Source organism: Taudactylus pleione, unplaced genomic scaffold (assembly GCF_031769625.1).
Source record: "Taudactylus pleione unplaced genomic scaffold, aTauple2 ptg000214l, whole genome shotgun sequence".
Lineage (NCBI taxonomy): Eukaryota > Metazoa > Chordata > Amphibia > Anura > Myobatrachidae > Taudactylus > Taudactylus pleione.
In genome coordinates, this window is record NW_028284616.1 from 4,693,059 (window position 1) to 4,707,727 (window position 14,669).

Genomic DNA, 14,669 nt, shown 5'->3' on the forward strand with positions numbered 1-14,669 from the left:
CATTTACGTGAAAATAGCATGCCCCAACAAGTCAATGTAAGTGCCTGCTCACTGGGCTTCATGTGAAAGTGTGTTTGGTGAGCCACCCTGTTAGACACCATTATGCCCACAGTATCATGTGCAACATTGAGCAGTATGGACTCATCCAGCTGTTTTTGTGCAAACTACAAAGAATCTGCTGCCAGCCCGCCCAACCCTAACATTAATGATTATTCTCTTTGTGCTCTACAAATATTACATCATAGAAGCCATTTTTCCTTATCTTGCAATGATGAGCATTAATAAGCTGGACACAACTATATGGAACAGCAGACAAACCCTAACCCTCCTCCTAGTCCTTAAACTGAACTCTAACCCTGATACTTACTGTCAGGATTCGTCTGTATTTTGACAGTCTGGATTCTGCTGCAGGTATGGTCACTGCAGAGATACTGACTACATCCCTTATATGCAATTCGCTATATGGATTTATATATTTGACTGAATATGTGCCATAACCCAGCTGTTGCAAATATTCTATGTGGCATAACATTTTTGCATGGCCTGTGTTACACTCATACAAAAATCATACATTGTCACTGGGTAGCTCCAAGGGGTTGGGTACGGGATCCCGACGGTCAGAATACTGACAGGGTTAGGATACAGACACCTGTCGGTCGGTATCCTAACCCTCCCCCTCTCCCTACCCTAACCCTCCATCCTCAGTGCCTGAACTTAACCTCCCCACCCCTAGTTCCTAACCTAACTCTCCCCCTAGTGCCTTAACACTAAGACTCCTCCCTAACCCCGCTACTTACCTTCGAGATTCTGGCAGTTGGGATGTTGGCGCCTGGATTCTGACGTGTTACGATTTTATCTCTGGCATTCTGAGTGCCGGAATGGCCACAGTCGGGATTATGACCGCACCCCATTCCAAATGATTCTTCCATCTCCCTATCAAAAACATTAAACCAATAAACTCATCTGTATATACTTTTTTACCTCATTTAGTTAGTGGTCCCTTGTACGCAAAGCAAGACTATTTTCGGCACTGCAACTACTGTTATATATATATATATATATATATATATATAATATATATAGTGAGTCACAAATTATCCGCACTCCAGTTTATTATACCTTCTGCTGTACTATTTTATCACCGCTTCCCGTACTAGGTCACTGTCTCCCCAGTTACTGCTGTGCAGGTTTGAACCTGTTACGTTAGTTAATTTGTGACTGCAGTGCAAGAAAAAATGGCTGCCCCACTTGTGATTTCCAGGAAAGAAGAGCAGCGCGCAGTGACTAGTTTTGTGGTCTGAGGGTGTGTCTGATGCCGATATTTATCGAAGACTTTGTGCACAGTATGGAGAAAGTGTTTTGTCACAAAGACGTGTGTATGAATGGATAGAGAAGTTCAAAGAAGGTTGCTCAAATGTCAGCCATGAAGGAGGAGCCGGACGGCCGTCCACTTCCACGACTGATGAGAACATTGAGCATGCACATGAACTGGTTCTGTTGGATAGACAAGTGACAGTAGATTATGTTGCAAAGCATTTGCAAATCAGCCATGGCTCTGCCTAGGCAATAATCCACGACAAACTTGGGTGAAGACAGCGGTGCATTCATGGCTCGAAGCTCAACCTAAAACGTTTTTTTAATGAGGGAATACGAAAGCTTGTTGACAGATGGACAAAGTGTATTGAAAAGCAGGGATATTATGTAAAAAATAATGTATTTGTCTTTTCTGAAAGTTGATTAAAATGAATTCTAAAGCCAGAGTGTGGATAATTTGTGCCTCACCCTCGCGTGTATGTATAATATACTGTGTGTGTGTGTATGTAATATATATTATAATATATTGAATTGCGGCGCTGCTTCTCATTTGTGTGTAGTATCTGGTTCTATATTTGGTGTATTCTTAGAACAAAAATAGTTCTTTTGATGACACTATATTCCATTTCTTATGTGGGTGGCTACTCAGTCCTCTTGGTTTACTGCCTGGCGGAGCAGTTGGTTTTTAAAAATACAAGAAAAGGGGGACAAGGACAAGCGCCTGATAGTGTGGCAATTTTAAAAATACTGATTCAGAAGTATGTGCTCAATATATATATATGTGTACCGTTAGTACATTTGTTGGTTAAGCTTATCAGTTTGGTCTCTTGTGGTAACCCGGGAGCTTAACGCTGGGAAACTACTTATTTCAAGCAATACCCATTTTTATATAATAATATGTAGAGCAGAGCTTTGATTTGCAGGTTTGCTCTCCATGAAATCTCCTTTAAAGTAATTCCTTCATTTGCATTACTGAGTTTTAGTGAATAGTTTGTTAGTTTATTTTGTTAGGGTTTTTTTTTTGTAATGTATTTGTTGGTCTTTTTCATTCTTCTTCTACATTTATTAATTTACTAGTTTAATTTACCTTCATGTAGAGTCGCCTGTGCATTGTAGGCTTCAAATACTGCCTATCCCAGAAGGCTGCAAGCTAGTATGACCTACTGAGTGAGAGCCACCCAGTCTAGCAGTAATCTTTTTCTTGGCTGCTTGGGAGCACGAGGTTTAGCACAAGGTTTATGTTTAAATCTGAGCAGGTGTCCTGTCCTTTATGTCCTTGGATTGGTTTGAGGACTGGTGGTTACACTTTGCTTAGCCAATATACACAAAATAATTATCCTTTGCATTATATTATCTCAAATCCATAGCACCGAGTTATTTTGTTTTTATTTCACCTGACATCCAGAGTTAAATTAGTCTTAATTTAGGATCCACTGTTTTTGTATGACTCTTATTTGTTTCTGTGTTCTCTTGCATGTACTACACTCTAAAAAATAACATGTCCTTCTTTGTTTTAGATTAGTAATCTGAAGAAGATTTTGAAAGGCATTTTGGACTACAATCATGAGGTATTTAAAATATCTTTTTATTAGGGATGTGCAGACTCGGATAGGTTCGTGTCGCCGAGTTCGGATTTTTCCCTCCAAAAAACGTGGCTCAGAAAGAGGCAAAATGTCATCTTGCATGGACAAACATCATCAATCCTGGACAAAAGTCCAGGAATGATGAGGTTCGTCCATTTTTTGTCCAGGATTGATGATGTTTGTCCATGCAAGATGTCGTTTTGATTTTGTCTAGGAATGATGATGTTTCTACATGCAAGATGATGTTTTGCCTCTTTCTGAGTCACGTTTTTTGGAGGGAAAAATCCGAACTCGGCGGGCAAACTCGAACCTATCCGAGCCTGCACATCCCTACTTTTTATATGATATACTGTTACACTGGAGCTACTAATGTGTCCTTGCTCATCTAGCCGCAATACGCCATGCAGCACGATTAGTATGAGCCGCCAGGTTTTGTGTAACTCTGCTAGCGTTGGGCATCTTTTTTTTTTTTTTTTAAGAAAATATGTCTGTCGCAATGCGATGCCCCTAGAACGCACCAGGATACTATGCCGATGACTTTGATATGTGCCACTTGTATATCTGTATGCAACTGAGTCTGTATACTGAACTTGGAGTGGACAAAAGCTGCGGTTACTGCATCGTAACAATGTGTATGCTGACTCAGTGACACAGATAAACAAGTGTCACAAATCAAATTAATCAGCACAGTCTCCTGGTTCGTCCTCGTCGAATAACTAGGAGATTTGTAGCTCTTTAATCTATTGTGAGGGCTTTAATGAATGTGCTGACTGGAGCCACCTATCTAAGGAATTTGGATTTTCAGATGACTCAAGTGCAAAAAACCTGCCAAGTAGCTCCGTCCTGAGGCTTGTATCTGGTAACGGTAGGGTTTGAACCCACAGTTCAGTTCAGGTGGGTGCCCAAACTTGGACAAAGCCTTGGAGCCTCAAGAGGTTTTTTGTTTTATTGTGCAACTTCGGAATCATTTTTTATAACTTTATTTGTATGTACATTTTAAAATTGTATGTTAAAACTAGCGGTTGCCTGCGGCTTTACCCACGATGAAATCACTTCTGCCAACATTTTTGTTATTTTGAGGTTTTCTAGTTGTATTGCTTTCCATAGGGGCCCTGTCACGGGAGTGACCCACGTGGCCAGCGCGCTATACAGGCTGGTGGCTGCAGAACCTTCACCCACCACTCACACCAATGTCACTGTATACCCTGTGCACAGACTGCTATGTAGCTTATCCTATACAAGTGATCGCGGGCCCAAAGCACTTACCTCCCCCCCACCCCTTACTGGCTGCATGCATGGAGCCAGTCCTACAGTATCTCTTACATTGATGTCAATAAATGTTGTTTTTCTTATTGCCCAGCTTTAACTTGAAGGATTGAGATGAAACAACATGCAGTTTTTTTCTGGGATTTTCCATTACAAAGTGATGCAGTTCTCATGAAAATCGGTTCAGTAGTTTTTGCGCTAACTTGGAAAGGACAGGCAGATACAATGTTCTTAATATATTAATATATATATATGCACATTAAAATGTACATTGTAATGGAAAACATTTACTGCCTTAAATTATTTTCTATTGCATTAAATCTGCTTTTTTGGCAAATACATACTCCCATCCACAGCTACGTTAACAGTTCTTGATGTAAATTACTATATTTTAAAAAAATTATTTCTATTTTTTTTTTTTTTTTATGATGTTTAAAAAATGTTCTAATAATGATTTGATATGCACTGTTTTCAGATTTTGGGCCATCAGATAAATGATTTTACACTTCCAGATGTTAACTTGGTTGGAGAACACTCCGATGCATCAGAACTTGGACGAATGCTCCAGCTTATATTAGGCTGTGCTGTAAAATGTGAACAAAAGCAAGGTAATCCACTTATATCATGTTTTATCATGTATGTGCCAAACCAAAATATCGTCTACATCAGTGGGTCTCAATCATTTTCCACCAGGGTACCCATGGAAGCTCATTTGCGTTATTTGAACCCTAAAACTTTACTAAGCAAAACTTTTGTAATGCCTATAATTGCTATTAGAGAAAATGTTTAGGCACTGCTATTGAACAAGCATTTATTAACTAGAATAGAATAAATTGTGGCTTTGAGAGATATATATATATATATATATATATATATATATATATATATTATATATAAATAATATATATGTGTGTGTGTGTATGTATATATATATATATATATATATATATATATACATACACACACACGTGTGCCGGGCTTGTTTTTTCTGAATGAATATATATATATTCAGAAAAAACAAGCCCGGCACTCCTGTCTCACTGAAGAAAATAACTGGCCCGGCACTCCTGTCTCACTGAAGAAAATAACTGGCCGCGGTGCCCTCCTAGGATGACGGCCCGTCCAAATATACAGAGAAAAGACAAGGCGGCACTCTGCAGGCTTTTCAAGAAGAATAAAAATCCTTTAATCCGACGTTTCGGGGTTAACACCTGTCTTCAGGGATACATGTATAACAAACAGTAATAAAAAGCATCTATATATACCTATAGACCTACTACACATTAAACATACATTGCACTCACCTGTCCGTCCCCGTCGAGCACCACGACACGCTGCCGGCTCAAGCACCGCTCCGACAGCGTGATGACGTCATCCGACAGGGACATCCAGGATAGTGCACCATGGGATACCTGACGAAGTTGCTCAGCAACACAGCGTCTGTAAACAAATAGTGGAAAAAAAAAGACAAACATATATAAAAACAGGTATATTAAAAATAATAATGAACATCAATGAGTAATGTGGGATCTGGAATATACAAATGAAAATGATTCTATATGTCATTGCACTAATGGATACTCGGGCTAGCACATTATCTAAACAAATCTAGTATATGCAATCACACTTAGTATGTACCTGTGATACCCATCCTTGGGCAACATAACTGGAAATAAATACATACCTGAGGACTGGTATTAAAACCTGGAACGTTGCAGTGCAGTTGTTTATTTTACAGCATGCACTGCAACATTTCATTCACATGGGGAGAGTGACTGTTATTTCTATTTTATATTGGTATTTTGATACCAATATAAGGTAGATGATTGTTGTTTTATATTAGCAGTTAGAAATTAGAATGCTTCATGAGTCACCATGGCACTGGATTTCTGTTCTGGTGTCCTTGGCGGAGTGATTTTGGGCTGTATATTAATACTTAATAAAAACTGCTTTGTGATCCAAGACATCGTAATAAAGTATACATTTTACAATGAGCGATACATCTGTTTAGAAACTCAAATATCTAATCAGCCACTCATGTGGCAAAAACTCAATGCATGAAAGCATGCAGACATTGTCAAGAGGTACAGTTGTTATCTCAAATACTGCTGATCTCATGTCTTTTTTTATGCGCAACAGTCTCTAGAGTTTACAAAGATTGGTGCAGACAGGAAAAAACATTGTTAATGGTACAGTAGCTCTATGGGAAACACTAGTAACATGACAGATATGTTTTATAGAAGAAAATAGTTTAATTCTGGTAATTCATTCAGACTTGCTATGACAACAATGTTTCTAACTATTTTTACAATGTAAAAGTGTACATCATATGTTTCTAGAATATATCCAAACCATCATGATGATGGAAGAGTCTGTACAGCATATGGTGATGACAGCTATTCAGGAGGTAAGGTTATATTATTGTGTTCTTGAGTAATGCTAATTTACTTTCCATATCCATTTGGATTTTTTTTTTCTGTTAGTTGATCTATGAAATCAACTATAGCAAACTGAATATCAAGTTTATTTTCAGGTTATGGTTGACTAGTATCTGAGCATCTTTTTGAATTCAGTCATCCTCTCCTTTAGTTCCATATGTACCCAGTTTTGAACTGGGCAGGATAGGACAACCTGTTGCCAATCGTGGGTTGTGTATGGGATGCCAGCATGCTGGATCCCTACCCTAACCCTCCCTCCCCAGTGCCTGAACCTAGCCTCCCCACTAGTACCTAAATTCCCTCTCCCCGCACCCTAAATTTAACCCTCCTCCTAGTGCCTAAACCTAACGCTAACCCTCCACCTGACCCCGCTACTTACCTTCAGGATGCTGGTGCTGGGATTCTGACAGGTGTTGGGCTTCCGGAGCCGGTATTCTAAGCGCCGGCATCCCCTGGGATACTGACCGTATCCCGCCAATCATATATCATTAGAAGGGTCACCAGTACAGATTCTTTCTGCAGTTTCTGTGCAGGTGCTGTGGGAAGCAGTGAATCTGCCCTATAATGTGATTGTGTTAGTAAAGTGAGGCTGCATGTGACAGTAGCAAAGTGAAGATGTGAGGAGGGGATTGGAGGTACAGTACGCAGAAAGCCATGGACTGATAGTTAGATATTAGAAGCAGCAAGGTCTACAATGAGCACAGCAGTGACAGGAGTTCCTTGTTAAACTGGTGCGAGAAGGTTTTGGTGTCGTACTCTCCAAAAGAAATTAACTTCATCTAGTTTGTTTAAGATGATCTTTTTTTTTTTAATGTGGAGATACAGTATGCAGCATAGCATGGAGAAATAAAGTATAATTAAACTGTAAAAACAATATGGTTTTCATAAAGTAAGTAAATTAGCTTTTTTTTAGTGGTTGTGATGAAAATAAAATTAGCATATTTATAAAACTACAATAAAGATTCAAAAAAGATAGCCTTATTTAGAGTTAGAAGCAAATCTAGATAAATGGTGCAAATCATATTGTGATGTAAGGGGTGCAAATGTTGTTATGTTTGCATGTAGGGAATTTACAGGGCAATATTATTTTAGCACTGTGATTTATAGTTGAGCTATGACAGACCTCCTTCTTAAGTCTGTCCAAACATTAGAAATGTGATCCTCGGCAGCAGATTGCAAATTGTAGCTGGATTAACTCCTAACTTTAATTTAGGCCGTATCGGACTGAAGCATTGTTGAATTCAAGTTGTTTTTGCGGATATATGCGCATGATCCAGAATGGAGCTTGCAAAATTACATGCCATTCAGAGATGTACACAACTCAGTGGCCTCTCCACTTCTTAGCTGAAATGGTGTAATTGGTGGTATTGGGTGGTACCGGGGCCTAGCACTTGGGCTAATTTCTGAGTAGGAGCACTGACAGAATCTGTAGGCTATGCAGGTATGACTACTATGAAACAAAGGGCCTGATTCAGACCCGGTCGCTAAGCTGCGCTCGCTCGCTAGGGGCGATTATCGCACATCTGCGCATGCGTCAAAGTACAAATGCGCGAACCAGTCATGTCGGCCGTGAATCGTGCGCTCGTAGTACACAGACTGGACGCTACTTTGAGTGACATTTGTGGGTGGTAACTGGGGAAGGTGCTTGGGAACGGGGGAGTGGTTGTGCGAATGAAGGCGTGTCTGAGTGTCAAAATGCAGTTTAATGGGTGTGCATAATTAGCAAAGTAGCGTAATTGAACACGTCATTTGGTTGTATTTTAGCCTGAACTGATCGCAGTGCTTGCGGTGGGGTAGGGGCTACCTCAAGTGCTGCATGCAGCTCCGATGGGTCTCGATGTTCCCGATTGATCACACACTTCCTGGAGATGACGTGTGCTAAGAGAGAGAGGTGGGCGGCTTTATACTCCTGCGTACGCTCACTGCCGTCGCCCTCATAGAGGGTGTCCTTAAGCCAGACAGTGCAATCGCGGGGTTTGCATACCCGGCCCCTTTTGGCAGCGAGCGAGCGCAGCTTAGCGACCGGGTCTGAATAAGGCGCAAAGTGTATAGATATGGGTAGTCCTGCTCCCGAGCTACATACTACTCCCCAAATTGGTGAATACGCATTTAGTTCTGTGCATGCAATATGAAGGCAATTACAGCTGACTTGCATTCAACTCTGCAGTAACCCCACTGAATAGGAAAATCTATACAGTGTCATGTATTAGATAAAGTAAACCAGGGGAAGGCAACCTGGGGCACTCCCAAGCATGCCCTGCCACAGTTTTAGCATCTCCAAACAGCAAAACTGTGGCAGGGCATGCTGGGAGGTGTAGTCCATGTTGTAAATTGGAGACAGTCTGAAGAATAAGGAGAAAAAATATAAGCTGTAAGTCAGTGGTCAAATAAGGCTACATATACACTGGTATTTGAGATGCATTTATTTTTTAATCTTGTAAAAAAGTATATTGTACACATACAGAGGTGTCCACATACCTCCGTGGGCTACAACTCGCGTTAAACAACGCATAAGCGCTGTGCGACTCGTTAGCACCATGTAACTTTTTACTTTCAAATGAGACTTATTCGCAAAGCAATGTGAATAGGACGCACAAGCAGCTTCTGCTGATTAAAATGATATGTATATGTATCATATGCATATGTATATTTATTTGTGCTTTCACTTATGTTTTATAGATCACTATATACTTCTCAACTACAGCATTAAAATTTCAACACAAGTTAAACGCATGTGAAACTTTAAAGCTGTATGGTTTCATTTGGCGTAATCAGGCATGGAACTTGTGTTAAAAGTGCATAGAAAATGCATAATTCTATTTCCAGTAAACATGTAACCTAAATTATGGGAGCCTACATATCAGAAATAAATATATGATCATAGGTGCATTGTGTATATTCAGGGAATAAATCAGTATTGTGGTGGCTGAATAATTTTGTGGCTCAAACAAAGTTTGTGTACATACATGGAATTTATTTATGTTTCATATACACCTTATACACACAGCCAGAAGGTCATTTTATACTTTATTTTTAATAAGTTTGTGCCTAAACAACGTTTGTGCACATTGAACCATCAAAAAGCAAAGGTTTCACTATCTCATGCTAAAACAATACCATATTTCAGAATATTTGGATATGGGAGATTCAACCTGTACTGGATTAAGGAAATGGGTGAAAAAGATTTTCCATGTTTTCCATATCTCCTTGCTGCAGCACAGGTGCATTCATGACAGACTGACACTTTTTTTTTAAATATTGACATGGGGTACTAATGACATCACTTGTGATTCTGTCAAAGAAAAGACCTGGAAAAAAGCACTTAGTGTTCCTTCTGTACTGCATGTGGGAAAAAGTGACTTTTCTTTTCTTCTTCCTCCGGGGAATTGTTAAAGCCAGAGTGGACCCTTGATCTCTCTGCATCCTACCTGGTGCCAGCAAGTAAGTTCCGTCTCTTGGGCTACGCCATCTTCCCAACGATATTCGGACATGCGCAAAATATAGCAAAGGCATTGGCTCATTGCCAGAGTCCTTGCTTTCACTGCGTGGTGCCATCTTTCCGAAGATGTCACTGGGAAGATGGCGCTGTGTAGGAGGAGGAAGAATGCACTGGGGCAGGTATACTCTGGCTGCAGGGTGTGCGATGTGGGGCCCTGGAACCAGCAAAGTTTGCTCTTAGAAGTTTCTCAGATCAGTTTTATAAGTAGTCTACCATATGACACCATGCCTTGAATGCTTCCACTGCTCCAATTTTAGGTACTATCACCTAGCAAGTTACCCTTATTCTATTTTCACTTTTTTTTTATAAACCACGTTAATTTATACAATGGTTATGTAACTCTCTTTGGTCTACTTGTAGCTGATGAGTAAAGAAACACCAGTCTCTCTTGCAACAGACGCTTATGCTGAACTTGACCGACAGGTAACCATCTCTCTTTTTAAAAGCTCCTTATACTTTAAGACGCAATTCTCCAAACACGTTAGGCATTGCTTCAGCTATTAACTATTTCATTCTTGCATCATTTCTTACCAAATAGCTAAAGAAGACTACGGAAGAGCTGAATGATGCATTGGCAGCAAAAGAAGAAATCGCCCAGCGATGCCATGAACTAGACATGCAGGTTAGCTTTTCTGTACGAATAGGAGCTGATTAGCAAAATTACTATATTTACAGGGGTATTCAATATGGGAGCAATAACATCGTTTTTGAGTTAATATCGCACTTTTGACGTCATTATCGCAGGTTTGACTTTTACACTGTATTCAATTTCAAAGACTTATCGCAGTTTTGAAAAGTCTTTGATAAAAAATGGGGATAACTTTCACCATTGAATAGGTGTCGAAAAAAAGTGCAGAATTGGGGTTTAGGTGTGCAGGCTTAAAAAAAATAGCCTGCACCCCTGGGAATGACATTTAAAAAAGAACTGTGTCAAAAAAAGTTTAAAAAAAAAATAGGGACACCCCTAAAAATTAATTAAAAAATTGGGGTGAAAAAAAAAAAAAATGGGTAAAAATTGTTTAACAATAGAGAAATAGGTTCAGGGCTATTCTGCAAGTATGCGGCAGGTGTTTTGAAGAATAGAATTATAGCGGCAGGTGCACAAATGCAGAAGTTTTAAAAACTTACTTTAGGGACATAAAAATATGGTAGTACCCATTTTCATGTACCCCAAATTTGATGGGACCACTTAAAAAAAATGAAAAAAATCACCTAAGTGCTCTTCTGCATCACTTCTTCAATGTCGGGGAAAAAAACACCTGCTGCGGCTATTTAAATCCCTGACTTTCAATTAAAGGCTAAAACGGGGGTACCCATATTGATCCCCCATGTTTTTACAACTTTAGGGGGGTCTTACAATTTTTTTAAGGAAAAATTCGTAACTTTACGCAAATCCAACTTCGGAGTTTCCTGTTTTCATTAATTTTATATTGAATACGGGAATAAGCGGGAGCGCACCCGATACTTTAACGCAGGTAAAAACTCCGATATGAAACGTTAACTTCGACAGTGAAGTTAACGTTTCATATTGAATACCCCTATTAGTCTCTAAAGTTATATGTTGACTGAATGTCTAATGTAAGACTTGCTTTTCCTTTCCACATAATAACTAGTATCCCCCTTACTGTATGTATTGCCTCTTAGAATAGTATGTAACTTGTGAAAATAATTTCTTTGGATCTCCATGGTTTTCTGTAAAATGTCACAAATGCTTGTGGAACATATTACTTTAGCTGTTCTATATACCAAATCGAAGTAAAAAGCTGTTTGAGTTCAAATTGATATACAAATGTATATACTTTTTATACACTGATAATTTTGGTCTTTTATTTTAGTATTAGATTGTAAGCTGTCACGAACAGGGTCCTCTTCCCTCCTCACTTCTGCCATCATCTCCTCACTGCCAACAACTGCACCAAACCTTTGGGTTTAGGCATCCCACTGCTAAATTGGGTCTTATGACCGCTGATGCAGCAATGTTTATACACCTTGTTTTTGTTCTGCATATAAATAAAGAATAAAAGTAATAATAATAAATCCTGAAATACTACTTCTGCTGTACAGTATATTATCCAAGAATGTGAATATTTATAAGTAATACAGTAGATATGTGACCATATAACCACATGGCATTGTAGATAGCCGAGCGAGGTTATATTGTGCAATAACATATTTTGTCTTCGAAACAGTGGTACTGTATGTGGCTTTAGCTTTTTTTGGGGGGGGGTTATAAGTGTTTAGCCACATGCAATATGTTATTACGCACTTACTTCCACACAATGTACAAGTCAAATATATGTATACAGTGTGTAAGGAGCAGTTTAGGTTACTTGTTTCCAGAAATTATAGTCCGACAATTAAGCAGCTCAACAGTTCGTAATAGGTTGTTAATTTATTTTGTTGATAGATTTATACATACACAAACAGTAATATAATAAGTTGTCAGAGCCAGTAAAATGTATTTGTTTTGTACAGCTGAAATCATTGCTTTGAATAAAAAACAAATTGCCATGTGTACAAATGTACAGCTGCTCTGCACAATCTGTAATATGGTAGTAACCTTAAAGTTAATCCTAGCAATATATCCCAGTTCTTAATATGTTGAGCACACACAAAATAAGCTTACACCAATGCTAAATCCATTAACCAATCTTATTTTGCCTTCCATGCAAATAAAGGTATACTATATCCAAGAGGAGCGATATAAACTGAGATATGAATGTAATGAGCTAGAAGAAAGGGTAATGTTGTGACTGTCCATGCCAGAGCATCAATATTTACTAACACATTGTCGCTTTGGTTTGCCTATGCACTGGTTTTTTGAGTTTTTAACTCACAAATACTAATATTACTTTAATCATAATAAAAAATATTATAGCAAATTAGCATTCATATGGTTACCAAGAACTTATTCATGAATAGATTTCTGTAGGGGTAGAAAGTAACGCATGTGGTCTGTGCACGTTACATTACACAGATGGTGAACAGTGAGATTGTATGGGTTTTTACTCCTTTAGGGATAAAGTACCAACCAATCTGCTCCTATCTCTCATTTTTCAAACACAACCTGTGACATGAAGGGAGCTGATTGGTTGGTACGTTATCTCTCTCCAAGGCTTTAGTACATAGACCCCTTAGTACCAAACTTAGGAAACCTAAATCATCATGGCTTCTGTAGCCTTTGGGTGTTCACTTGGAATCATTGGTAGCATTGGAGTCCAGTAAAATAAACATTTAATTGTATTATTTATTTCATTTAATTCTTTATTTTAGCACAGCTAAAAAGTTGTTTGTTAATTATACATTTTTAAGGAGAAAATGATATGATGAAGAACTGTAATATTACTCACATGTCCTTTCAATATTATGTTGGTGCTTTTTTTTTGTATTGTCACTGCATGAGGCTCTATGCTGTCTACTGCCTCAGCCAAGGCTGACAAAGTAATACTTTTTTTAATGGGTGAATTTTGTAACTGTGGGAAATTGTAGCCATTAGTTATTTTGTATACGGTTGATTTGCATTGCACTGTAATGCTGGCCATACACCTGCACGATTTCGGGCCGATTTTCGATGAGTCATAAGATGGACCTTGTGAAAATTGTGTATTATTTTAGTAAGATAAGATCCGCAGCTCCTATAATCGGATCTTATGATCAGATGTGCAGCCCATACTGTAAGTTCCATCCTATCGTGTGAAGATCGTGCCGTTTATTTTGTTCATGCTATTCATCGTGTGTAAATTTAAGTCATTTCAATGACTGTTTCCCTTATGAGCCTGTGAGACACAGGATCGATCATACGACAGATTCTGTGCTAAGAAAAACAACAAACATGCTGCCGGGACTGCCAGGGAGCTCCGGGGAGCCGTAGGGAAGTCGTATGATGAATCTGATCTTATGCTGGTCGTGTAGGTGTATTGCCAGCATTGGTAATTAACAACCACATCACTTAGAAATGTATTGAAAGTCAGACCTGTGAGTATACCTAAATTACAACTCCTTATATAAGCAATAGAAAGAGGTGTACGAATATTTATTTCTTGGATTGGCTTTTTTGGTTTGTTTTTAACCATAAAATGCATTTGAAGCATAACTACATACAAAGGTCATCTTGTATTATTGTAGTACAGACTCGTGCCACTGACTTTGCTGCTGTGTGTGGCTGGCATGTACCATGAATTGTGCAGTAAAGGTTTCCTCCTCTCGGAGTTAGAACTTAGACTCTCTGTCTGTATTTAAGGTTGCAGGCCTCCAAGAAGAGAAGAGCAGTTTGCTGGCTGAGAACCAGGTTCTAATGGAGCGCATGAACCAGTCCGATTCTCTAGAAGATCCCAACAGCCCAGCAGGAAGGAGACACCTACAGCTGCAAACACAACTTGAACAGCTGCAAGAAGAAACCTTTAGGTATGTGCGTAGTGGGACTTTGATTTGTTAGCCTATGTTATTTTATCTGTCTGTTACAACTTGACTTCTATCACAAATGCCAAAGAAGTAAAAGAAAAAAAAAACAATTCGCACATTTGTTTTTAGTAGTTTTTTCAGTTCCATTATTTTCTGTATGGGCATTTT

At 38.9% G+C, this 14,669-nt stretch overlaps 1 protein-coding gene across 4 annotated transcripts in view; it reads left to right on the forward strand.

The window, feature by feature from the left end:
* LOC148517538 (protein Hook homolog 3) overlaps positions 1-14,669 on the forward strand; it is a 94,539-nt gene that overhangs the window by 43,485 nt on the left and 36,385 nt on the right. For 2 of the 4 annotated variants that reach the window (XM_088478509.1, XM_088478511.1), the window contains exons 4-10: positions 2,832-2,882; positions 4,639-4,771; positions 6,503-6,570; positions 10,461-10,523; positions 10,639-10,722; positions 12,779-12,841; positions 14,341-14,504. In XM_088478509.1, coding sequence (XP_088334635.1) covers positions 2,832-2,882; positions 4,639-4,771; positions 6,503-6,570; positions 10,461-10,523; positions 10,639-10,722; positions 12,779-12,841; positions 14,341-14,504 — 626 coding nt within the window. The remainder of the gene's footprint in view (positions 1-2,831; positions 2,883-4,638; positions 4,772-6,502; positions 6,571-10,460; positions 10,524-10,638; positions 10,723-12,778; positions 12,842-14,340; positions 14,505-14,669) is intronic. The other 2 variants (XM_088478508.1, XM_088478510.1) reach the window with 2 other exon arrangements.